General features: G+C 44.3%; 1 protein-coding gene across 1 annotated transcript; it reads right to left on the bottom strand.

Moving 5' to 3' along the window:
* On the bottom strand, positions 1-27,859 carry Notum (palmitoleoyl-protein carboxylesterase notum). The gene is made up of 8 exons (XM_076374315.1): positions 27,379-27,859; positions 4,995-5,361; positions 4,490-4,550; positions 4,048-4,271; positions 3,145-3,354; positions 2,478-2,754; positions 1,547-1,857; positions 1-803 (listed from the first exon to the last, which is right to left on the bottom strand). The coding sequence occupies exons 1-8, from the start codon at positions 27,394-27,396 to the stop codon at positions 466-468; spliced, it is 1,806 nt and encodes a 601-aa protein (XP_076230430.1). The 5' UTR covers positions 27,397-27,859; the 3' UTR covers positions 1-465.

The raw sequence follows: 27,859 nt of genomic DNA on the forward strand, positions 1-27,859 counted from the left end.
CTGTGGTTCGCCCGTTTCGAGAATTGAAATTCGCGGCTCGGTCGGGAGGCGGTCGCTCGTTAGGTTCATCGCGCGGCAACGGCCGCGCCGGAGGAAGACTGGGAATCGAACGGGATTCGATTGCCGCGCTCGATTGGGTTGACACAGTCCCTCTGACGAACGTACCGAACGTTGCGTACACTAATAAATTATGTACATTCGATTTGGTTCGAACTCCATCCAAAACGTCAGAAGTCCGTTCACCCCCGGACGTAACGGAAACGCTAGCCCATCGTTTCATTCTTTATTTTCACCCGGATTTCCTTCGAGATCATGAAAGTTCATTTCTAATCGAAGGAGGACGACGACTGTACGACGAACGAACACATGCGCGGATCTCGTGCACGATTCGAGTCCTGAGCGTTTCGAGTGTTGGAAAACGTGTGCCACGCTTTACTTCCATCGCCGCCTTGGATCTTCTGTGCGTTAATTAGCTCGTTGCGTCAGAAGATTCAGCAGTTCATCGTGGTCCATGCTGTTCAGCGTTTGTATGTCGATGCCGAGAGCATTCGCCACGCTCTTCATGTCCAGCCCGAAGCTCTTCAGCAACTCGATGAAGTCCATCTCCTCGCCGGTGAACGGGTTATGGAGCTTCGGGCAGCTGTGATTACACTGCGGCCAAGTGCAACGTTCGATTAACCGGAAGTGGCAGCCCTGGACGCACTTCCGTTTGCCAGATGGTATCACCGAGCGCTGAGGCCTGGTGCCGTTGAACATGCCCGTGTGGTTGTTGTCGTTGTTCTGCTTGTTACCCTTTCGGCGACCTGACATCAACAAATTTCACGCGTTTTAACGATTAACGAGTAATGGACCTTTTGGTGGAGATTATACTAAATTATCGAGAAAGTTGTATCGTGTGATCGTGGGTATTCGCAGTGTTAACAAGAATTCAATTATTCGACTAAGATTCTATCGAAAACTTACAAGAAACCAGAATTAAAAATTGGAAATTGAATAGTTGATATTATTAAATGACCCAAGTTATAAGTTCAGAAAGTATATCAAGTTTGGTTTTCTATGTGGAAAAATCTTCCTAATCCTCTCTTCATAAACGCGAAACACCGCGTTAATACTTTTTTCCACTTACCTATACAAAACTTTCCTATCCACTTTCACGTGCTAATCTCGCCTCCAATTAAACTTAATTGAAATATACAGAGCACGGTAAATTCAGGGTGGTTTCGCAGTTATGAAACGCAGCGCAGAAGAAAATCGTAAATTTCCCTTCTTTCCGTCTCGAATACGCTATATAAATGCTAATAAAGTGGAAATTAAATTCCGTGGAAAACGTCTCGGCGCACGATCCGTCTTATTCTATCGCGGAGCCCTTCTCGATCTAATTGCGCCGTTTCATCGATATCATTTCTTCGCTTCATCACGGTCCGATAAAGATAAACGTCGACCCGTTTAATTACGTAGAATAATCCCGTCGAAACGACACGGCCCTGTTTCGACACTTAAATCGCGCCTTCGCCTGTTTTTAATGCAATTACTCACAGAACCGTACCTGCAGCCTTTCTCCGCTCGTGCCTCTCCTTCTTCGTCCTCGGCTCCTTGTTCCTGTCCCGTCGCCTCCCTTTGTGTTTCCGCCTCTTCCTTTTTTTGTTCTCCCGTTCCTGCGCCGGGGCTGGCGACGATTTCCTCTCATCTGGCTTCGTAATGGTCGCGGACGCGACTTTCTGCAGCTCCGAAGCGGGATCAGTTTTCCCGGGCCTCCCGAGCTCGAGCGAAGTTCCGTTTCCCTTCGTCAGCCCGGAACGCAACAGCTTCCGCAGAGACTTCGCGCACGGCTGGTTCGTTTCAATTGGCGAACGAGTGCTGGAATTAGTACCGACGTGACCGTAAATCTCGCAGGTTTTTCTCGTTGGAGCACAGTGAAACGTGGGGAAGAATATTGATCTGATTTTTGCAACAATAGTTTCATTGTTGCATCGGGAATGCTAGGGAGATCTAGAATATCGTATTTGTGACTGATTATTTCGGAATTTTAATTTTGCGATTAATTTCACTTTGAAATCGTACTTCTAATGTAGCTAGAACGATTGAAAGGCGATCATGATGTAGAAATTTATCGTAGTAGATTCTTTTGTATAAATACTTCCTTTCAAAAGGATTCTCAAGACTGTCGTGAAGAAACATAGTTTCAAAATATTTGTATTTTGGTTTAAATATATTAGAATCGATGCCGAATAAAATATTTAGAATTTCTGCTTAATAGATTTGTTAGAATTAATGAAATAATTTAACAACAAATAGGGTTTGTGTGAAAAGCTTATTAATGATCGAACAGTAGGGAACGTCGGGAACACAAAAGAAGGTAAATCCTTAATTCTTATCTACGCGCGACGTATGGAAGGCATTCCATTGTCAGTAGATCGATCGAACGGCCTGCTTTCTACGACAAAGGGATCACTTTCACGGTGTCTGGTGGTACTCACTCGTTACGGTGATTTCCGATTGGCATTTGTTCCCAACAATGCAACGCCTGTGCCAAGGAAACTTCGTCTATTTTAACCAACTGCCAATCCCTCTTCGTCAGGACGCTGTGACTAATGCAGCTCGGAGCAAAGACCGCGGTAACGTTTTCGAAGGTCTGCCGCAGGCTGTCACCCATCTTATGTATGTAATCCCACTGCTGCTTCGTCACCGGTGCACCCACGTTGTCAGCCGACATCTGCGCCTCGTCGAACAGCCATTGAAAAACGAACAGGGGCGCTATGATTTTCCGGGAAGCAAATATTTCCGTTAGCGGGAGCCACGATCGTGTTGCCATTTCATTTTCGCGCCTCTAATAGACCAATTTTAACGTACAGGGTATTATAAAACTAGAAGCATACATTACAAGTGAAGCATCCATTTTACAGAGAAAAAAGAAAGAAATTTTTATTCTATTAGTACGTATAACTAGTAATTCGAATTATTTATAAATTCTTTAAACTTTTATTAATTTTAAGTCTTCTTCTTGAAATATTACTTTTTCTTTCGTGTTTATGGATAATACTACGTACAAGTTTACTGTTTTCTTTTTAATGATGCAATTTTTAATATTGGAATGGATTGAAAGTGGTAGATTAAAAATATGGAGTAGGCTAGAAAGTGTTTTACCAGTGAGAGTTGGGTACAGCCTGTATCCAAAGTAACACCTCCACGGTTCGTTCGGATGTTTCGCGATACAATTGTGCGGCATCCGACCTTTCCAAAGCTCCATCCCCTTCTGAACCGCATCGACGGGTGATAAACCATTCGGCGAATAGGGCGCTCTGTCCAGGAACCACCCTGAATCAGACACACCCCGTATGGCGATATGCTTCAAACCTGCACAATCGTCATATAACATTAGCATATGAACACTATACATTCGACAAATATTCTGTATTTTTGTGTAAACATAAACTGGCATTTGTACATTTACAATTAAATATATCTAAATTTTTATAGAGATTGAAAATTTTATAACACACAAAAATGTACGAACTGCGATCGAAGAAAAGAATTTAAGTAATTTAATAAACATATCTATTCTAGTTTTCATCCGCAATGCAGAACTATTTTATAAATCAATTTATCAGAATACAAATCTGCATAAGCATTCGCGAATCATTCACATAATTTTCCACGAAAATTTTCGAAGATTATTTTTACTAATTTCTGTTACGTATTATTGGAACAATTCTGCAGTTATTCTGCTACAGTTTCACTGCCGTGGAATATTATATTATTTTTAATTCTCGTAAAACAGAGGAAAGCGTGTCCGTGTTTAATTCAAATAAAAGGGATTGAATTATATTATCTCCGATCAGAGCTGGTGCCAACTAAACGACGACAAATGGAACTGTAGGTAAATGCGTGTGTGTGTATTTCTTTTTTAATTCAGCACTGTGTAGTTTATAATACGAAAAATAAATAGAGGATTCTGATAGCGCGTGAGGCTGAACGGTTCCGGCAATACCTGTTTAAATGTTGAATGAGTTTACGGGTCGTTGAACGATCAAAGGGAGCCTGTCTCACCTAATTCATGGCGAACCAAATTGTGCACGTGATCCAAATTCAACATGACACCGGTTCCACCCGCGCTGCTGCCTGCCAAAAGAAGGGAGCTAGCGTTTTCAAGACCAAGCGGGACGAGGTCCCGCACCACTTGCAATACGATCTCTGCCCCCATGAACGAAAACATGTCGTTCGGCGAGGCCCTGGTACCGCTCCAACTGTCGCTCGTACAATACGGAACGAATCTAAAAAAGAAAACAAAGGAGCTTCGTCACGAATGCGTTATCATTCGCTTCTTATAACCAATTGTAGGAATTCTAAGATTTTAAAAGTGTCCAAAAATGATTTTTCTTCTTATCAATATTGTTAATTCTCATCTATTGTCAGATTAAAATTCTTTGAACGATAATTTAATATCTTTCGTTAGGTTGAAAATAGTCTTGCCAAGATGGACAATACCTACACGTGATTCGCATTCCACCAAAACGGATTCTCTTCCGGATTTGCTGATAAGAGGCCACCGACTGCAACGAACAAGAATAAACTATTACACTTAGCTTCCCTAGATAAAACGGTTACATAATAATCAAAATAAAAACACAATACAATTATGCTCCATTTATTAGAATTTAATTAGAAATCTTTATCGCGAATCTGACTTGAAACTATAAAACCAAGAGTGAAGAACGCAAATGATCCACTGCAAAAAAATTACGAAACATTTCCTTGAACTCTGCCAATAGTAGCGCTGTACCCGAACATCTGAACACTGAAAACGCATTCTCCGAAGTAGGTTGAACGTCGCGGACCGGAACAATGCGACGTGCCGTCACGTGTCGCGCGAGCAACATTACCGGCGTGCCGCGAGCGGAAAAAAAGGATTGCGGAACACCATGTTCCATGGAAACGTTAGAAAGTGTCAGCGGGCTGCTGAACGCGCCAGCCCTCCAGCGGAAAAGGTTGCTCACCGTCGCGTGTCTCAGGCCACTGAGTCGATGTCATCAAATGCCTCAGCCGTAACCACCTGTTCCTGCAGCTCTTGTAATCGTAGCAGTACCAGCCACCTTCCAGGAAAATGATCCACCTCTTCGAACCGTGCGACTTTCGCAGGTAAAATCCTGCCTGGGATCCGTCGTTGCAAGTGATCGACCTGTTGCTCAGATAGACTCTCTTCAGGCCCCTCTGCTCTTCCAGACCGTACTTCTCCAGGATCTTGATCAGCTTCTGTATTGTGTTGCTCTGGATCACCGGCGAGCCAGAAGACACCGAAACTGTGTTCGTCGGCTTCTCCTCCGCCGCTATCGTGAGCATTAGGGCCGTCAGGCACACTGAGATCTAGAGTACAAAATTTCTTTTGTTATGCTGCCTGTCTAAATAATACTCGCTATGTATAGTGGAAATTACTCTAAGTAACACACATGAAAATCATCCATTTTTATTTTATTTTGTTTAATATTTTGCTTTCCGTTACAGTGTCACAACCATCATTTCATTGTGTAACTTGAAAGAATTTATATATTTGATGAAAAGAAACCTTGAATCATCAAGAGTGAAAAAATTATAATTTTCGGAGTATTTTTTATAGAGAACAGTATCGACGTTTATGCTGATCTGCTTCACGCGAATTACGTAGATCGTCGTGATTAAAATTTTTAATTGGTTAACGATAGGCAAACGAAACCAAGATAGCAAATTTTTCATGTTTTTATTACGCTAACATTACTATTTTTGAATATTTAACCACTCTTGATTAAAATATTGCGAACCGGTCTGATGAAAAGTTCAATTTTTTAGCGGAAAGCAAAGATATAACTTCACAATATTTTTAAAACAGTGAAATAAAAATTGACTATGCACGGTTTCAACGGTTTTCAATTATTTCCAATAAATAGGTGAGTTTTCAAAATCCTTTCGCAGCGCGAAGAGAAAGAGGGTAGTAGCGCGCGGCATAAATTCCGCGGCAGATGGTCCAACGAATGTTTACATAATGCAGCAACCGGGCTCGTAACTTTTCAAAATTTGAAAAATTCTAATTTCGGACTCGTGCCTGGAATCGAATTAACCGGATACCCGAGGAATCCCCGTCCTCGCCGCGCGTAGTTATAAACTGGAAGCGCCGGGCTAAGGACGTTAATCATCGTCTATGATAATGAGCCGACGAGATACCGCGGCTGAATGCGCAGAAATTGCAAGTGAAGGAGATAAGCTTCTCATCGTTGAGTCCTTCGCGTAGCTCTGGAATGACCGGCGCCATTACTCGACTTGTTGGCTAAATACATCTCGGGATGGGAATATTGTTTACCACGCAGCTAATGCTGTTAAACTGCATAGCTCCCGGGCACATTATAAACAAACTACAAACACCACTTTCGAGCGGAATCTATTTATGAAAATCTGCCAATGGTAAGCTGTTTTTCGACCCTTTGTTCCGCGAAGGTAGTTAAAACTTGATTCTAACGCGATTAAAGCAATTCCGATAAACGCTTCGTAACGAACCAGGTTACCTAGAATTTTTGTAAATAAATTCTTATATTATAAACGTAACCCTATAATCCTATTACCAAAGAAACTCCTGTTAATAAACGAAATCTTTTCAATAATCCATGAAACACAATTGATCATCTCCAATTCCAATCCAAGACTTCTACTCTCAAACGAAACATGAGAAGTTGATTAAAACTTAATGAAATTTATCTATAATATAATTGAATTCCTTCAATTTTAACAAATTTACCAGGAGAGTATGCAAGGCAATAACAAACCCGATCCAGCGAACGAGTAGTAGGTCGCGGGAATAATTTAAAAGGAGGAAACGTCGGTCCACGCCGGCGCCAATCTCTCGTCCTCCTCTCCTCTCTTTTTCGCCGGACCGTGCCGGTGTGTTTCGCCACCGTGCTACCTTCCTTCAATCTTCCCCTACACCTCCCGGCCTTTTGCCGCACCGGGCCAGATCCTCCGGCTCTCTTTCTTCCGCGGCCACCTTTATTGCGACGCGGGCTACTTAGGATTAAATTCCAGCTTCCAGGACGGTAACCGGCGGCGGAAACACCTCGGAAACAGAAGCTCGTTCGGCTGGGCGACGAGATGAAAGGCCGCCGCCCAACTGTGGACATTGAAAAGGAGAAACGTTGTTGCGACGCAATTATGATCGGGTATAATGGCCCGCGAACACCGGATTGGCTCTGCACCGTGTCCCAGGCGACGCCAGCGGCGAGAAACTTATAAGGAATATCCCCGTCCAACACTTCGGTGGAACTTCGTGAGCCTGTAATGGCCAATACACGCATATATCCTCCTGTTTCTTTTATTCTTTTCGTTTTCTCAGTGGACCGAGCGCGTTGTAAAACTCGTGCGGACTTTTAAGGAATATTTGTAACTGAATGACATTTATCGCGAACAGGATTCGAGTTGTTATATTTCCCAACAAGTGAGGAATCATATTTTGGATAGCTTTTTTAAATGTGCGTTAAGCGTGTAGAATTATTGATGGTTATTATGGAGGGTTTGTTAATGTAATAGAGATTACAATTAAATTCAATATTACTTTTGTTTTAACCTTAACGTTGTTAGAATTGTGAGACGATATTTGTGAATTACATTAAACAAATAGTTTCAGTTTTGCTGATTATTTTTCGAATTTATCAAAAACTTCATGTTTCACGATGTGCTCTGATTTTATATTTTCATTTCTGTTAATAATGTATATTCTGTTTCACTGTATCTCAGCGTCTACGACTGAATATAATAGTTCCTCTACGAATTCACATCGTTTGAAAACTAAACGAACATGGTTATCGACATATTTACAAAACTTACAATGTCCATTTCAAGCTTAATGCGGAGGATTATAATTAATATCTTCTGCGTTGCGTATTTACAAAGATCTACGTATGGAGTACAGTGCAACGTAATACAAACAATATGACAATGATAATACATCAATAAATAAATTTCATGTTCCATTATATTCAATGCTAAATAACCTCCTGTTCAATAACTCGCCACTAGTACTACCATTACCAGTATTACTCTCGTTGTTATCATTATTATGATTATTGTCGTTATTACTTTCATTAGTCATATTTTCATAATTCCACTAGAACGCTCCTCGCCCCATTTACCCCTTTTACTACCCACTTTTTCCAAAGATCGTCCACGGGAACACATTGCACACTCGTTCCAATGTTTGTCGTCAAAGGAAACACGGTCCCGACAATTACCAAGAATTGCCCCGAAGTCGCCGTTATCGCTCTGCAGAAGTCCGTTAATTATCTCCCAAGTGTTTCCACTCGGGGAAACAGAATCTCTAAGCCGGCCCCGTTAACTACGGCTAATCCGTGCAAAGTCGTCGTAGAATCCGGCCAGGCCAGTCGTAAATATCATTTACACGGAACTGCTCCGGCTCCTGAGGATTCGCCCGGAGGAAACGGCTTTTCCTCTGTTCTCTCTCTCTCTCTCTCTCTCTTCCCCCCGCCCACCCCTCTCTCTCTTTCTACGTCGTGTCGGCAAGTTTCACGGTCCGATGATCTGGCGCTCAATCGCGGAAAAATTCAGGGCGAACCGGGGAAAATCGGTTCCGGGCCGGGACACGGACCGTCGCCGATTTTACGACGGGGTCGAGAGAGGTGCACCGCGACGAATCCGAACTTTCCGGTAGATCGTAAATAAAAACCCACGGGCCGCCGTTGCCGGCCGAGCTTCTCCCTCCTACGCTTTTGCGTAACCGCTTTATTATACCGTAAATCAACCTGTCCCGGCCGCTCGAACGCCCGTCACCGAGGGGTGGGTTCCAGGACGCGACCTGTCGGTCGTTCGCGAAATACCTTGTAAAAAAAAAACGAGACGGAAAGGCCGACGGAGATCGTTACGGATTGCCGGAGCTACGCACAACCTTGAACGATAGCGACACCTTAATCCTTCCCTCGTGTCGCTTTAATTTGTCACCGGCGTCGCATCCCCTATTAATTTCGCACGGTTTAACGCGCGCGTGTCTCGCGTGTCGACAACACGACGGATTTCGCGTTTTAAAGGGTGAATTAGTGATCCACGCTGGCCCCGGAGGATAATCGATACGTAGAAACGGTGTTCGGGGGTTCCGTTGTGATGTTTATTCGGTCGGACGGTTATTGGTCCGCACGCGCGTTCGCGTTGCCAAGATACGGTGTTGTTTCATTTGATAATTGGAATTTGTAATGCGGCGCGTGGCGTGCGCGGACACGGTGTTCAGGTAAAGAGGTTTTAACCCGTTGCCGTTTAACGAGTTTGACTCGTAATAAAAATTTTGGACCAAACATAAATATCACGAGTCTGATTCGGGGTGACAACACGAGTGACATATCGGTCACCATAATTATGGCCCGGATCTTGTCTGATTAAATGGTATGGCAAGGGTTTAATACGGAGGACAATGATAGGCAAATGTTTCATTTCTTAAATTGTGGGAACTTTCATCTGAAAATAGAGCGGTAATATCTGTTTTTGAATGACTTATTTAGTCAAGTTAATTATGTGAATATTGGAATGAATCTTTCGGATACTATTCACTTCTTTTTTTATCATCAGATGAAACTGTAAAATTATTTTTCTGAAAAACTATCGTATAAATTCAATTCTTCGTGCACATACTGAAAGGTAAAAGAAAATCTCGGTAAACATTCTCACGTAATCCTCGCGAAGCGTTACAAACTGTTCACAACTGAGCGTTAAAGTTTCAATTCAATTTCATGAACATTACCGCGGATCACCGTTCCAAGAAATCAAATGAAAATCGTGGGACGCTCGTATAATCACTCGAGTCTCGAGGAATTTCCCAGAAACGGCGGGATCAACGAGCCGTCTCGAGATCAATTTCTACGGTGAATCCGTAACCCGGATCGGCTAATCTACTTTCATTCCCTTTAAATTTATTATCCAGCCGGATCCGCGTATAATTCGGTCGTGCCTCTCAAAGAACTTGTCCCGGTGCTTATGAAAGCCTCCGCGCGGTTCTCCTTTTTTCGCTCGCTTCTGTTCATCGGCCCCTCTCAGCCCCCGACCCACGCTGACCCTTTCTTCCGCGTCCGGCGCATTAGAGGGTGTCCTGGGCGTGAAGGTGTCCGTCATAATTTGCCACCCGACGCATAATCCCCGTGACAAAGGCCGACAAAGTGACGGCTGTTACTGGCCACCACCCTCTATTCAACCTGCGGAGATTCCGGTAGCAGGTAAAGTATTTAAAGATTCCGGGGATTCGAGTCGAAGGATGAATCGAGAGGCAAATAGATGGCCAGGAGTAGTCTGCGCGCCTTTGACGATGGTCACTTTTGTCTTATCGTTCAGAATAAAGACGGATTAAATTTTTATCGAAACAAAAGTTTGAAATAATAAATGGCAACTAAGTGGAAACTTGATGTTCATTACTTATTGAATCAAAATGAATTTAACTTTTGAATAGGGAATGTTCTATTATAAAAGACTCGCTAATTGTTAAAGAGTGCATATCATCAAATATGAAACAGTAGACTTGTTTATCGTAGTATGTGTATCAGTCTTTATCTGACTTAACACAATTTATGCACCCTTGGCACAATTAAAAGTGTCTAACTGAAGTTTAACCATTCAAGTGTGTGAAAAATCTCCAGTTCAAATAACTGGCGTCTGTCTTACTGGCGTCCAAACGTACCCATTTGGATGAAAAGAATTTAGTAATTGTCGTACTGATGGCTCGCTCCAGCAACCGACAGCTGTCGATATCCTAAGTGACCCTCCTCGTTTCCATTGAACATCTGACCGTCAAAGTCATCAGATCTCTTTAACATACCCTTTTTCGACCACTGAAATTCCCTCAATTTATTTCTCACGCCTTCACCTCATTTTCTCTAACCATCACTTTATATCAACTCTTGGAATCCCTATTATCTAACTACACAAATTTTCAACTAGGATCATTGGTATTATAACATTAAAGTTCTATGATGCATTACCAGATAACATCTACTAATACAAACAAATTCTTCTACACAGAATTACAAAAAACGAAACAGTAAAACAATCTTTCCAAAATGAATACCGTCCAAACTGTCCAAATTAATTAGGTTGAAACTATAATTTCACATGAACAACACAAGGCAACAACTATCTCAAGACCGTCCCCAAAGACATCGTAAAACCATATAGCAAATGTCGCGATCCTATCAGTAGACCAGAAAAGACATTATGCCTCGAATCTCGGCCGCCATTGATCCCAGCCGACGCACATCCCCGTGTTCGCGGGTCTCACGGACGAGCCGCGGCACCTCCTCCACACGGAAAGACTTTAATTAGATACACAGCACGCGGCTGGTGCCTGAAAATCGTGACGGCTTAATAGAAACGCAAGCAAATGGCATTAAAGCTCCCCTTCGGTGTGTTCGTCGGCGGCGCGGGACGAGGACGTAAAGGCGGCGCTAAGGACGGCTGACAATTGCAGTCGATCCTGGGCGCAGAGAACCTAGCTAACAGGTCTCTGAGCGGTAAAAGCGTTCTCGCCGAGAGAAGTCGTGGTATAAGAGATCGTTAAGCTGCGGCAAAGCTCGGAAGCGGCTTCGTCGTCGTCGTCGGCCGCGTCTTCTTGGAGTCCTGCGTTGGCCATCGCGCGCAGGCCCCCGTAGCGCGGAGGCACCCGAAGAAGCGGCGACTGTGCGGTTTCTGTGTGCACGCGGTTATGGTAATGCGAAGGGGGTTCGCGGTGCGTGTTAGCCGGCTGCGTGAGCGGCCCTCGTAATGGTAACGAGACGGTCTCTCACCATCATCATCAACATCCGAACGACGAAACACGATGCGAACGATCAACGACTGTTGGCGGGTTCCTCGAGCCGCCGCGCCGCGGCCTCAAAGGTGCCGACCGCGATCCACTCGCCGGCTATTTTTAACTTGTTTTCGCGTCCAGTGTGAGTACCGAGGCACACCGTTGCCTCGTAAGCGTGCATTCGATGGAATGCCACGCACCACCGGCCACCGGAACACCCGCGAGACGAATCGATCTTCTGGAAAAAGAGGCCGGTAGCCCGGAGGACGCTCGGTAACGCGACCAACGGGAACAAAGAAAAATGGCCTAACGAGCGGACCACGCGCTTTCGCGGGCCATCGGCTCTGTGGCACCTGGACGATTACTTTTAGCTGGTTTCTAATGATTTGGGTGGTTAATTAACCCCTTTACTCTCGAACCCTGTGTACGTTAAACCTGCGTGCGGACACTACGAAAACAAATGAAAAGCTTTTGTCGCTAGGAATTGAATAGTGACGATTTTATGTTCGTAAGCAAATGGTAAAAAAAGTAATACTTGATTCGAAGTTCGCGAATAACGCTGTTTACTGAGAATATTCGATAAAGATAGGTTAATCGACTGTGGACAATGCTAAGTTGTTGATTGATTAACGTAATAATTGTCTTTAACTGTTTGAGGGTTTTTGCGGAAATTTGATCGAAATACGTAAAATTGCGAGAAGGAGTGAATAGTAGATTTAAACCGCTTCGGTGTGTAATGACGAATGATATCGGCTTTACGAGTTCAATTACTCTTGAAAAACGCTTGAAAAGCCAAGGAATTACTATGGCACCGACGCTGCTCTTGGAAGTTGTTAATATTTTTTGCTGGTGATGACTACAAAAAAAGGGAAAACGCACTTCCTCTCTATAACCGTATTTTATAATCGCATTACCACCCCTACCAAGCAATAGTCTAGCACTGGGCGGAGCTTGCTTCAAGTTCACCAACGGGAAGAGAGTAGAAATGGAACTGGAATGGGCTGTCAACCAATGAAATAATCGATAAATGGTGATAGGTACTCTCTAGAATCGCGATATCACTCGTAATAATATTGGCAAGTACTTTATTGTAAAAAAGGGTTTTAAACAGAAATTAATGGACACAAGAATTAGGAGCGTAGTGTCTCAATAAACGTTTTTGTAATGTGGAGGAGAATATTAACTCTGCACTCTGATCTTAATAAAATTGATATTTCACTGAATTTAATATTATTTCCAATGCACAAAATTATGCAATTAACATGTTATTACATCAACATATTATAAGAACATAACCATCCTCTTCTATACCATCTCATTAAAAACATGAATTTAACTGGTTCTCTTCCTTCTAATAAAGAATTAATTTTTCACTATCATATTTATCGTACAATACAAAACAAAACATACCTGAAAAATCGCAGAATCAAAACGTTCCCACCCCGTATCCCCAAATCACACCAAATTCGCAAATATACTTATCTTGACGCAGTTTCTAATATCTCGAATTATTTCATACACTCACGGTCCCAAGGGTAAACATAAGGTACCGTTTGCAACAGAGGTTCATCAGAACGTTACCCCCAGCAGATAACTCGTCCATTAGAACCCGTACCAACACGAACCGATCTGAACCATATCCAGGCAGCGTCTCGCGGCAAACTGGCGTTGAATCCATGAAAGCTCGCGACCTCGTCTACGATAAATATTCAGAAGCGAACGAGCGTCAATATGAATACATTTGCCGATCACAGTTCGCCGTCCTGGCCAAACGGCGCAGCCGTTACTAAATCTCTGAAGGAGGATCCCGGGTCTCTAGTCCGTCCGACATCTATCCTCGTCGACAGCTCAATCGATGGTGGCTGGGCCGCGATCGAAAGAGTCGCATATCTCGTGCCAAGCCGGAGAAGCGGAGCCGACCGGTGCGCGCCGCTAAAGAGGCCGACAATCGGGCCCAGAGAAGAAGAAGAAGCGCGCGCGCACGCGGAGGATTTCAGACGCGCCATCCCGCTCTGTGCCGAAGATACGTTTCCCAGTAGAGCTGTTACTTATGAGTAGACGCTGGATTTTTATGCAAATTCAAATTATGAAAAATGTAATTGAGCAAGTAGGAAGTAGTTTCTCATAAGAAGCATTATAAGGATTACATTGTGAATGTTTTATGTATATGTCTTGTGCATTCTATGCAACTTTGCACGTTCAAGTTTATAAATGCATAAAAATTTCTAGCGTACTCATGAAATGACTGGTTCATTTTGGTTTTGCCTGGTGTCTCATAGTTTTCGACTAGGCCGATAACGGTGGCCTCGTTACAAAGCCTCGAACCTTTTGGTAACGCGAGCCTAGAACGATAGGCCTACGGTCTTCCTCTCCACGGGAAAACGATCCATGAATCTGATCGGCTTCTGTTGCTTTGCGGACGTCGCCGGCCGGAGCTGGGTCAGCAGGTGTTTCATTCGATCCCCCGAACCGCCTCTCTTTGCTTTCGACTGCTCGCCGCTTGCACCCATTAGCTGGCTGATTCTTATTTTCATCTATTTCTTCTTTTTCCATCGCGTGGACAGTAAATATCTTTTCGAGGAAATATTAAAGTTCACTTTCGTTAAAGGTCGGTGCTCGGGGTTCGGAGAACTGTTTGTTGTCAATTACGTGTGGTGTGTTTCAATTATGAATAGTGTTCAATAAACTCTGATACCATTTGGACAACGATCATCTATAGTTAGAAAATATAGCCGTTTATAAACGATGTCTTCCACGAGTAAATGTAAATGTATTAACAAATATTGATAGTATTTTTATCTTATTTACACCAAGAGCAGTCTCCTGGTCATCTATTTATGCCTGATACACTTTCGAATATTTACTTGCATTCTTCAGAATTGGAGATAATTAACGCACTCATGTTAGTTCATTCTCCCAAAACCCAATGCGAATCTACATTGAAATACAACGGAACAATCCCGAGTAAAGTCGAAAAACAAACAAAAAACAAAAAGGAACACGAAGCAGGAAACAGATGTCCCCAACTGTAATTTCCATAAATTATTCCATCAAAATTTCTACATAAAAGATCTGCATAAAGATCCGCAGGCGGATCGCGAATGATACCCGTCTGTTTCGGGGAACACGTAATAATCCTCGCCCTCTGTTATGGTGATTTCGCGGGACACAATGCTTACGCGCGCGGCTGCAGCCAAAAATTGCGGCGCAATGAGGGTAAACGTACCGTCGCCGCGTACCCCGGCTCGAGTATCCGGAACAAGAGAAAAGAGAGGGTAGAGGCACGCTGTAATATCCCCTATAATTTATGGTGAAGGACTCAAGGATGAGAGAGCGAGCGACACGGCGGCAGGAGAGAGAGGGGGGACCAGGTTGCAGAAGATAGTAGAAGCGCCGAAGAACGAAGAGAGAAAGTGGAAGATAGAGACAGATAGGCGGAGAGAAAGGGAGAGGGATGAATTTAAAGAAGAAGAGGAGGAAGAGGAGGAACACGGAATGAGAGAGGGAGAGGGAGCAGGTGGCAAGATAGGGTATACGGCAGTGGATTAAGGCGCGGAGCGGCGAGTCAAAGAGATTTTCTCCCCATCCCGTCTCGGCGGGGGCCCCTCGGCCTAACAAGGGCTAAAATATGACTGCCTTGCCCTACCTCGCCTCGCCTTAGCCTGCCACAGCTTTGGTCGCCGTGTGCCTTTCGAACGAACCAAGGAAAAGCGAAGGAGATATCTTCTGGCAACTAATTTATCGGTCGGTCTTCACCGAGGCGACCCGGGATCAACGCACTTCTCTCTCTCGGACGGCGATCCCGGTGAACCCCTTTGCCCCGCGAGTTACCGTGAAAACAGTTCGCAAACTTTTCTCCGCCTGCCCCCCTACGATCGATCCGCTTTTCGCAGGATCTCGGCCGACGCGGCGCTTTGAGTTTTCTGGCCTTTGATGCCGGAAGATGATACCTGCATCTCCGAACTGTATAATTTCGTAGATTAAAATCGCTGGTGCGTTTAATAGCCTGCTCCTTGGAGGTTGCTCCAAATTTGATCAGAAACTAAAGAGAAATTCAGTATAGCTTGTTCTTGTTTCTTTTTGGAAGTTTGTTGGTTTTCAATGAATGATTTATATGTGATTTCGGATTCGTTTTATCTCGCACTTGTGGGTAGAACTTTTGGAGACAGAAATGAAAAGGTAATGTTATTTAAATGGTAGAGAGTAGTTCGTTAATGTCAAATTTATTATTTCTTTTGTGAAGATGTAAGATCATTGGAGTTATTCGAATGTTCATTTAAAATATTCTACGATTTGATTTTTTTGTAAAAATGTTCAATAACTCTTCGAAGATCTTCGAAGTTATCGTAAGCTGTTTGAAGTATCGAAACAAAGGTCGCTGCATCGGGAAGTATATTCTTCCGGCGAGCGGAGTTAGCTGGTACCATTGAGACGATGAAGACGTTGATGGTTCGCAAGAAAAAGCGGAATCTATGGTACCGGGAGCAGTCCGAAAATGTGCCAAAGAAATCGCGCGAAATTACCAGCTGCGATCGAAGTATTTTTCGACGGAAGAACGATGATGATGATGATCATTTTGTACGCAATGACCGCTCGGTGCGCCTTAAAACCGCAATTTGTACGACTCGAGGACTCGGGTCCGGCTCTTCCGTGCTGCGAAACCGCAGCAGTCGCGATTTCCGGCCCTCAGAAATTGCCGAAATTACCAAAATCTCGCAACAAACATCCAAGAAGGACGAGAGATAAAAAGTTCGCAGAAAACATCAGAGACCATCTCCACCTTTCCCTTCGGGTAATTCAACAGCGAGAACGTGGACTTCTATGCTAAGTAAGCAAGAATTTGTCAAGGACGTCCAACATTCGCACTGTACTCGAATTTGTTACATAATTCACTGTATCAACGTAATTAATCACTATTAAAGCATTCCTATGTAAAGAAATATTTTCCTTGTACTTCTCTTTCGACGGAATTCTTATTAGTTGCACTGTCTCGTAAAATATTCTGTATAATAGCTTCGAATTTTTCGATTGATTAATTTTTTGTAAAAGATCCCCGGGGATAATTAGAAAGTTCCTTAGGAAATATATAACCATGAAAATGTCAAGAATCTACTTTCCTCGGATTCATTTCGGTTAATGATTGAACAGATCTATTATGGAGATCTATAAGCCAGGGATTACTAAAACTTTCTCTTAAGTGTCTACTGTTCAAAGAACTCTAACTTTTCGTAACAAAAGGTGCAATATTTTCAGTGAAGAAAAAAAAGAAAAAATAACTTCCATAATATTATAAAAAACTAGTAATTTGTATTTTTTGTAAAATTATACTCAAAATCTCGCCGCGATCGATGAAAATTTTAATAAACACGTCACAAGAGAAATATCAAAATTACTTTAACTTATCGTAACGCGAAAAAAAAGAATGAAACCTTGGAAATTAAATTTCTCTCCCGAAAACCCTTTGATGGGCGCAGGGTGTGTCGGCCGGGGTGTCCGCGTTACAAAAGGGCAGCGTTGAAAGCGTCACGGAGTAACTATGAATCGCATTATCGATTTGTACGCCGGCGCGTTAATCAACGCGGAGAGAACCTTTGAAGTGCGCCGAAGTTCGTGGGGGCTTCCGGAAAGTGTACGGATGCAGCGAAGGTTCGCGCGCGGACCGAGCACGCGTGAAGAATGTCCGTGAGCACGGCGAGAAAGGGGGGAAACGGTGAACGCGAGGGAGAGACGGGGGATCCACGAAATAAGCCCCCGTAAAATGATTGGCCTACGCGACTGCTACCATGTCGGGTTCGATTTTACCTAACTCGCCTCGTGGCAGTGGATAACAAGTCTTTGTTCCGCGTTCTCTCAACTTTCGACTCACATAGTCACATAAGATTGAACACAATGCCCTGTCATCCTAATTAAGAGACTCCGCTGCTTTCAAATTCCGCAATGTATCACTGTATTTCGAAACAGTGATCTACGATCCGTTCAAAGTTAAATTTCGAAGTTAATAATTGACGACGGAAGTCAATAAAGAATGCTGCTGAAAGTAAAGATCGAGTATCGTTAGAAGCGGCGAACGTAGAAAAACTTGATGAATTATTCATTGGCATTAGAAATAGAAATAAACTGAAGATTGCAGTGAATGTCTTTACTAAAAACAGGTTCCTAGAAAAATTCTGTTCGATTTACTAATAACATATATCAACAAACGCACGTATAATTAGTATAAGTACCCTAGTACTTCTCACCAGTCCCATTACTACCAACTTCTTACAGCAACGAGAAGTTCTTAAATAATCTCGACACCGACCGCGTCCGAATAAAACAGAGTCGACTAAAAAGTCCAACGATCCTTGCACCATCAAGACACGAACGCCTTAAACAAATTTCTCCCGCGAATTCAGTGGAAATCATCGAACGGCTCGCTGGAGGAAGGAGGCGGTGCCGTAGTTCGCAAAAACGTCATTTCCGCTGCGGTCTATTCCTCCAACGACCGACGATAATCGATCCTCCGTTTCGCATCGTCTCGTTTCGCTTCCGAATCAAGGCCACGCCGTTTCAAAGCCAGGGTGCTCGTCGGCCCCGGCTTTCGTCACGATTTTTCCGACTCTCGTTTATTACCGGGCGCGAGACGGCGGTTGAGGTAAACGACAGAAAAAGTGGCGGGGGGGGGGGTAGAAGTGGCGAAGAGAAACAGAGGGATCCACGTTCTTTGCCGCGTAAAGAAAAACACGATCCCCCCCTCTGTCGGCCGGGGGAGACGGCCGCGCGGCGCGAGAGTTAGTAAGAACGCGGTGTAGGCGGCACATCAAAGGCGCACCTCGGGCGTGAACGAGCGAGCGGGCACGCGGCTCAAGTAGAGAGCGGAAGACACCGCCACCAATCCTACCACCATCCAATATATTTACTCCGATGGACCACCGCTACCATTGCCGTCGCCGTCACTAGCGAGCGGCCGTGCCAGCGCCACCAATGCCACCACCGGCCTCTACCACCGTAACCGACGGCCACTGACCACCGTGCAACCACCACACTCGCGGACACGTTACACCGCCCGCTCCGATAGATTTCTGACACAGAACATCCACGAAATCCGCCGGCTATACGCAACGGCTTAGAACCATCTAATTCCATCGCCGATACCGTCGCCACCCGTTGGATTAGCCGCTTCAGAGTATTTCGGTAGGGTCGCCAGGTGTCCCGGCGGACGATCATGGATTTGCGTACGGGGTTTCCGAGTTTGAGTGGTTATAACTGATGAATAAGTTTCGGTTTCGTAGAAGCGAAGAGGGAAATTATAAGATTGTAGATAACTGTTTTATTAATGCTTTGAGCATTAAGTTGAGCGGTGTTTGAGTAGCTACAGTGTATATTGATTCTCAGTCAATTTTGGAATTATGAAATGTGGTATGCGGGAGATGCTGGAGATTCCAAGGTAAATTGATCATACGAATTCAATCATCTCGCACAAAGGAAAGATTAATACTGCCTCATTTATACAAATATCGAATTCTCATTATAAACCCGCAGGTGCAGCGAACACACCCTCATTCATCTCCAGTGGAAATATGAATTTTAAACTAATTCTCTCGATCACGGGGAAAAATCATGTGGTAAGGGGGTTAATACGTCATGCATGATTCAGGATCTGCAAGTTCCACTTGCCTTCCACCCCTAAGCCCGCCACTTTTCACTTCCATCCATTCTCTCCCCCATATGTTTCCCTTTCCCCGACAATTCTCCGACATCAATTCTAGTTTCCCTTTCGCCCTCCGAACAAATCTCTCCATTTTCACCCCCATCTGGCTGTTCACGAGTCTCCCATCTCCACCATCCCCTCCACCCTCATTCTCTATTTACTCATCCTCCTTTCCGTCTAACCGCAACCACCCCCACCCTTGTCGATCCTCCTTTGTCCTCCATCGGATTCACCGTCTTCCTCCCTCTCTCACCCTCGTTCGGTCCCCACGTTCGTGGCCGCGGCGTCCCCGTTCGTTGTTCGTACATCCGTGTATATCGGGCCGGAGCAACGCGTCCCGGCGCGGCGCACAGTCGGTTCACCGTACGGTGGACCTGAGAGAGAAGCGTTTGATCTCACCGCCAAGCCAGATCGGCAAAAGGCCTTTTTCTGCGGGGCCCCGAGAGAGCTTGAAGCCGACCTCAAAGACTTGACTGATGACTTGCGGCCACGACGACTCCGCAAGAGAGCCGATGCTCGGCTCGCTGGCTCGCTCATTCGGGGCCCCGCGAATCAACGCCGCAGAAGGAGAGAGACGGACCCGAGGAAGACGGACAGCCCGGCGAAAAATAAGTGGAGGAAGGTGGTCCGCGCGCGCGCGCGCGCGCTCTCGCTTGCTTCTCGATCCTGATGTTCTAGCGGACAACACCGATTTCTTGGGAAGACGCGTGCCTACTCGCGTGTCCAGCGTTTTGGGATTCCCCTTGGCTGGCTGGCTGGTTGGCTGGCCGACTGGCCGACGTGGCCGGGGGATTTCTCCTCCCCGCGGTCATGTTATCCGTTGATCGATCGTATTTTTTCGATGATCAATCCTTGTCTACCGGGGGACGCGGACTATGACGATCCGATAGAAATTTTTGGATGATTATAGATATTAGAAACGACGGACGTTGGTGATTATGTAAATGGTTTGACCTAATTATTTTTGTTTGGCGTTTCTTGGGTTAATTGTTTATGCATTCGCTACTGGGCCTGATATAAATTTGGATACCTTGTTATGTAGGTGAAATGTAAGAGAATAGAAATGAAATATATTGGATAAATTAAATTATACAGTACGAAGAAAAGTATAGTAGATACATGAATAAGAACATTATTGCTAGCGGACGCATAAAGGTATCCTATTCCGTTTTTCATCCTTGTTATTTTTTCCACCGTGTATAGAACGGAGAACACTCACTCGAAACTATCAACAGGTCGCACTACATACCAAACACGCGCGAAGAGATCTCGTTAGTTCCCTTGGGCCCGGGCTTCATCAGTATAGAAGAAGTCCCGTCAGCGAACCGTTCGAAAACTCGTCGATGTTAATTGAGTATTGGGTTTCTTTGTCAGTGTCGATGGGGCTCATCAGTTACATTGGCAATGAACGTGTTAAACCAGTGCTGAACGAGCCGTGCGCCACAAAATACATGCGATCCTCGACATGTTTAATGAGCGGAGCACCAATTAAAATGTAAAAATTGTATATGAACCTCTTCTTTTTATTTTAAACTTCCCAACTTGTATGACATTCATTATTAGATATAGGCAGAGTCATCTTATATCTGTAATACTGCGTTCATTGCAGCCTGCAAAGGATATAAATTTTCAATTTTGACTTGACCAAGTATGAGACTTCCGATTCTGATTTACGAAGAATACAATTTATAAAACAAAGATTGCTTAGTGTAACGTTAACACTAGGTTTACGGATGTTTATTGTACTTTAATATATAATCCCCAGAAGAACTGCTCAATGAATAACATTTACAAAATTCAATGCTCGACAAATCGACGCGTCCCGCAAACCCAGTGTTGAACAAAACTCGCTTGCAACCGGTCGGTCCAATCAACACCCCACTATCACCATCTGTATGACCGATCAGTCATACTGGCAGTGGATGTGATAATCGATAACACGCGTCCAAGGATGTCCCTTCTTCCTGCACGCGACCATGAGAACCGCGATCGCCGAACGGAAACCCCGAACAGGGGACGAAAGAGGGGGTAGGGAGAATAGAGGATGGTGGGAGGAGGAAAGGAGAGAAGGCGAGAAAGAGAGAGGGAGAGGGAAAGGGAGAGTATCGGGGGCTAGTCAGGTCAGCGTCGCCGACGGCTGGCTGGGCTCTGGGGTATACGAGGAAGAGGAGCGTTGTTCTTGGGCCCAGCATTCGGAGGGGATGGCTCGGAGGAGAGGAACTGTCGGCTCCTTTGAAGTCGGTCGGTACCGTGTGTAATTAGGCCGCCGCTCCCCACCCCGCCCTCAGCCTCTGATCTCGCCGCGCTGTGTCGCTAATTGCTCACCGCCCCACGGCAGAAGCATCGTCGTCGTCGTCGTCGTCGTCGGCATCTTCGTCGTCCTTGTCGTCGTCATCGTTATCGTAATCCTCGTCTACGTCAGGGTCCGCGACGTCCGTGGTCGCCGTCGGGTGTCGTCATCGTGGACGACGACGCGGACAATAACGTCAGCTGGTTCCACACGGCGACCCGTCTTTAAAGTGTAACGAACTAGACAATCTGCTACGTCTAACCTGACAAAGACCGCTTGCGCTCGCGCGCGCGCGCTAATTCCTAGCTGGAGGCAGCGGCGCACGAGAGCTGGACCGTTCCGTCGGACGTGGTTCGGTAGCCTCCGCTCTGCAATTCCCCGGGTAGCGAAGTGGTTTTCTTGTAGCGGCCTGATTGCGACTTTGTTGCGTTCCTAGCGTGCACCACGCGAGATAGTCTCGCGCCGAGCCGACTATGTATTCGGGAAAGCTGTTTTCGGCTTGGCCTCTCTTTCTCTCTCTCGCTCGTTTTTCTTCTTGTTTTTCTTCTTCTTCTTCTTCTCGAGTCGTTGCTTTTTCTCGGTTTAGAGATAAGTGGGCTTCTCGCGTGTCGGGTATATACCGTTCGACGGTTTATCGGGAATAAATAATTGACGGGGTCGCGTCGCGGATACGACGCGGCGCCGCGCCGCGCCGTTCGAATCGTGATTGATCATTCCTCCGGATTCGGAACGCGGACGGTTAGCCACGGGGAGTTTTGTTGCTTTCTAAGTGAAAGATATTTTCGACGTACTTTCGGGCTGTCTTGTTCTGCACGTTCCCGTGAAGAACAGTTCGGAGATCGTTCTCCCGGGTTGCTTCTCTGCCTGCTTTTTCCCCCGGTGAAGTGGAACTTCGTGTTTTGCGGATGAACCTTATTCGTCTGTTGTCGGATCTGATTCATGGATCCCACGGTGTTTTCTCGGTTGAACGCATAGGGGAATTTTCGACTCGGCGCTGCCGTGGAAATTTCGTTTTGTTTTCGATGTTCTGTTTACTTCGATCGGATGTCCTTGTTTATTTTTCGTTTGCGGGCAATTCTGGTTTCTAGTGTTCGTTTATTTATTTGTCGATAATTGGATTAAGCGTGAATGCAAGGGATAGTGTAAAATGAATGAAAAATAATATAATATTCGAATATATAACTGTGCGAATACTTTGATTGACTTTTAATCGATTATAGATTAAATCCTGTCGATCAACGGCAGTTTTACATAATTTACAAAATTTAATCAGAAAAACGTATGCAAAAAATGTCGAACTCTGATACATTTAATTCATTCTTCTTTCCTCCGGATTGCGGTTACTTCATTTATTATAGAAAGTAACGAAGATAGAACCTAGTGACTTTTCTGTCCCACGTACAGTTAGGATTCTTTACGAGCCACTCTAACGCCACTCCTGTAATTTTTGACGTTTGCATGCCAGCTGCAACAATCTCCCGCTTAGGAAAAATGCTTGGCCCATAATTCCCGCCTCGCAACGAGACAATGACTCGTATTCAGGACATTCAGCTAGGTAGAAAGGCGCCGCGGAACGAGCGGGAACTTGAGGTTGTTGCGAAGACCGGGGATGCTTTGCAAAATAAATCATATTTACGAAAAGAGTGGCATTTCAAAGGAACACATTAAAATACTTCATAAGTCACCGAATCATTAAAAAATATTTTTATATACCACGGAAGTAGTCCAGAGGCACATACAAGTAGCCTGGTAATTTTGATAAAAACATAGACGCAAACATCTTTGCTTGCTAATAAAAATTCATAAATTCTCACGTAAACATTCAAAGAACTTTTCTCACTTTACTCTGACTTTACTTTGACTAAACAATAACAAATATTAATAAGTTATTCTTCTTATTCTCCCAAACGTTTAAATATTCATAAACAGAAACGAAATGAACATACAGACTAACGACGACTATCGTTCAATTACAATCGTAAAAAATCAAATTTCCAAGCTTTAATTCGACGATCAATGTTACTCAATTTTACTCGCAAGAAGATCAGACTGTAAATAATCATTCTCGTACTACAGGGGAATCCCGATCGAAGATATAAATAATCGCGGCGAGATTCGGCGCGCGGATCCCTCCAAAAATCCGCTTCTAGAGAAGAGCGACGGTCGTCTTAGGCGTCGGGAGCAAAGGCGAATGATAAGAGATAGAGGGTGCCTTAACGACGAGCGGAAAGACAGAGAAGGAGCCAGAGACGGATGAAGCCAAAGAGATCGAATCGATGCGTTGACTATGCACGGCGCGCGAGATCACAGACGGAATCCCGACGTAAACAGGCTTAAACTGTAATCTCTGCCTTTCGGCTCTCTTGCCCGTGAATACTTGTTGCTCCTCGTGCCCTTTGATGTCGGTCATGCACTGCTCCAAATCAATTTGGACTCATTAACGGGCTGGAACACGGTGCCAAAGGATATCCGAAGCAAATATCGCGTGCCATTAACCTTGCCTCTTTTAGCAGGTGCCGCGGTGGAAGGGCCACCTTCCCTCCTCCTCTTTTTCCTTTTGTCCTTCCCCCATGACCGTTCACGATCCCCTATTTCGGGAGACACGCTGACGCTGAACCTTGCGGCGGATTCGAACCGCGATTCTTTTGGGGATCTCGCGCCGATTCCTTTATCGAAATCGGACACTGTGCTTTCTGAGACCGACCGATCCAGAATCCGGGTATTAGAGTTCAAAGCGAAGGAAAGAATTCTTTTTATCGTGGCAAGTCGAGTGCGTAAACGATCGCGATCGTGGTTTTGACTGATTGTTCTCGAGATTGAAGGAAAATACGATACATCTGAATAGAGAATGTTTATTTAGATATCATATTTCCTTGTGTTCTCTGTTTGGAATAGTATACGAATTAGGAAGTAATTTTAACACGTTGATTGGCAAATCGATCAAAAAATGTAGATACAGAGGCAGTAATCACTAGCAACTTTCTCTTTAGCATTATACCTAAGAGATTAGTTTTAGAATGAAATCCTTTTATTCGCAGGTTATAGAGATAAACGAAATATTTCAGAGTATTACGACTGTTAAACAGTAATGTCAGCGGTCGATGAATAAAAGAATTTCTCTATAAATCGAAAGTTTGTACCACAGTATTAGCAAAACGAAACAAAAGTGTTTGTAACAGTTGCCTCTCTAGATCCGACAGAGACCGGGAAAGTTTATTGCCGAATCAGCGACGCGACCGAAACTTTCGGAGTACTAACTTTATAGAATAAAGTTTCGGGACCTGCTCCGAATTGTAATGAAAGGGTACTGCAGGTATTTTTCTTGTGTAGACGAAAATAGTGGAACTCTTAGGGAGTTTCGCGTTCCTGGTGCTCTGATAAATTAAAATAAAATTCTCGGAACGCTTCGGAGAATTCAAATTTAATTAATCGCGGTCGGATCGTAGAGTTTTGGCGCCACGTACTCGTGACAAAAGGCACCCCCTCGGGAGCTGTCGGCAAAGAACGACGATAAATTTAGGCGTGTCGCCCGGTCCCGCGGTTTGTCGCGTGTGTCTAGATTCGCGGCTGTGATTTATTATGTGTTCGAGGATCGCGTGCGGCCTCGTTCGAGCCATGTGTCGCCTCCAACTTGCCGAGACTTCGTCTGGAACCGGGACTTAACAAAGTTCCGCGACTTAGAGCTATTTGCAATGGGATTTGACGGGGGATCTTTTCTGCGGGGTTAAACGAAGTTCCGAGTTGTTCGATAAACTACTTTATTATCAGCTCGGCTACGAAATTTTTATAGGATCAAAATTGCTATAAAATTTATTGTTACGATTCCATCAAATTTCGAGAGCTCTGATCGGATTGCTCGTATTTTATATAGATACGAGGGTGCAATTTTAATTTCGAATTGGAAAATATTTGTATCTATCGGAGTACTGTTATTATAAAATTTAATAGAATACCTCAAAATAATTTACAAAAATGTCAAGACGTCTTTAAAAAATTGTTCATCTTCACCATTCAATACACACTTCTGTTGCTACCTAAGTGTTAAATAACAATCCCAAGTTACCTTTCGTCTCCTTTATAACATCTTCGGGAACCAATTACAAACCGACAAAAAATAGAAATAATCATAAGTACAAAAAAAAGGGGGGAACGAGTAAAATCTGAATTAGTCACACCTTTCATCCCAGCATTTCAGTTCCACGGAACGTTCTATTACGTTACGGAACCTTCATGGAAAAGGAGTGCCACGAGGTACCGATTAAACAATGCTAAATTGCAGCAGACCTTTTGACGAAGCAACACCGTTGCTCCAACAAGGGGGTTGAAACAAAGGCGAAGAAGTATCTCGACGCTGGGCGTGCTGGCAAAAGTCAAACGACCCTTAGATGCCACTGCCCGGAATTTCGTAGAGAGCCAGGTTCAAAGGCTTTCGCTAAATTGTACTTCAAACTTCAAGCTCGAAACGTAAGCAAAGGATCCGTCTGGGGGGGGGGGGGGGGTCGCGAGGTCAGGAGAGGGAGCGGGGGAGAAGCATAACAGGAGGCCGTGAAAGCATAACCACGAGATGATCAAAGAGCGTTAAAAGAGGACCAGGTTGTCTTGCTGCTACTCGTTTTACGGTGTGCACACACGCGCGCGCCACGCACACCACCCCTCCGGCGGAATGAGCACCGATGGAAATTTACTTTCGCCGATGATATACATTGTCCCTTAACTCCTCCGGGATTCCACGCGCAGTTTATCGTTCCCGACGAAGTGGTTCGATAGAATATAATAGTTTCAAACGGTCACGAAGTAAATGATAGATAACGATTGTGGTCTGGGTTGAGTAGACAGTAATTAATTGAATAGTATTTTGTTTATACCACAGAAATAATTCATATTTTGAGTTGTACGCGGATACGTATAGTTTCTTGCTTGTTATCACGATTGAACCTTGTAGATCTGTTCAATTGCTTTTACGTCATGAGACAGATTAAGGATGTGCAACTGAGAAATCTTCTTAAATACTATTTTGGGGTGAATTAGAGTTTTTTAAGAATTTGAGTGTACAGTGATAATTTGATTTTGACCTGTTGCCTGAATAAAGGAAATGTAAACAACAAGGAATAACATTACGTTTTCTGTGGAGATAAGTTTAGGTTAGCCATTTAGAAGAGAAGTTGTTTATTAATGGAAATTTATGAATGAAAAACTATTCGAAGCAGCAATACTAATTTGTAATAACATGCAAAATATGGTAAAGTAATGGAATCTTGAAATTAATAGCAAATAATATCAATATGGACGTAAAAAAATTACCAAAATCGTTTGAATATACAGAGATCAAAGTATTATTCGTACTTATTAAGTATTGTTATATAACTGTCGGATATAACTTTGAATCTCTTAAAAATCTTGATATCACGCTATAAAATCATCAATACAAACAATCTCTAAATCATCCCAATTGTCACATTTACATCTTATTAACCAATACATCAAAACCTGAACGAAGACAAACTCCAACAACGAGCAACTGACACTTCCATACCGTGACACCACGGAACTTTAAAAAAAAAACAAAAAAAAAGGAAAACCCAAACCATACAACCATAAACAACTCACCTGCAGTTCGGTCCTCATCTTCTCCGCGCAGTGTCACGTTCCCAACTGCGAAATTCGATCAACGACAGCAGCGATCGATGTCGATCCTAAGTCACCCCTCGATCATCCTAAATCTCTCGTCCGATGGAACGGTTCACAGTCGAAAAAACACTGTAGACTTCGATCGTTCCGTTTCCCATGAAAAAAATAAACAGTTCGTGTGTCATGGGAGGAACGGCGAAGGTGCCTCGTTGCGTGAGTGGAAAGCTGGTCCCGCGAGGGTTGGAAGGCGCAGGAGCGTAGGCCACGTGGTGGCTGGACGCATGAAAAAGCACGAGGACCGAGTCCGAGGTGGACTGGGCTCGACGCACGTCCCGGTTGACGGTTCGCGGCACACTGCCGCCACTTTCCGCTTCGCACGCTTCCTCTTCTTCTCCTTCTTCGTTCCTTCCTGCCGAGAGGCGAACCCTTCTTCCGAGTCACGAGGAGCCGGTGCGCGCAC

Source organism: Nomia melanderi, chromosome 2 (genome assembly GCF_051020985.1).
Source record: "Nomia melanderi isolate GNS246 chromosome 2, iyNomMela1, whole genome shotgun sequence".
In the NCBI taxonomy this organism is placed as follows: Eukaryota; Metazoa; Arthropoda; class Insecta; order Hymenoptera; family Halictidae; genus Nomia; species Nomia melanderi.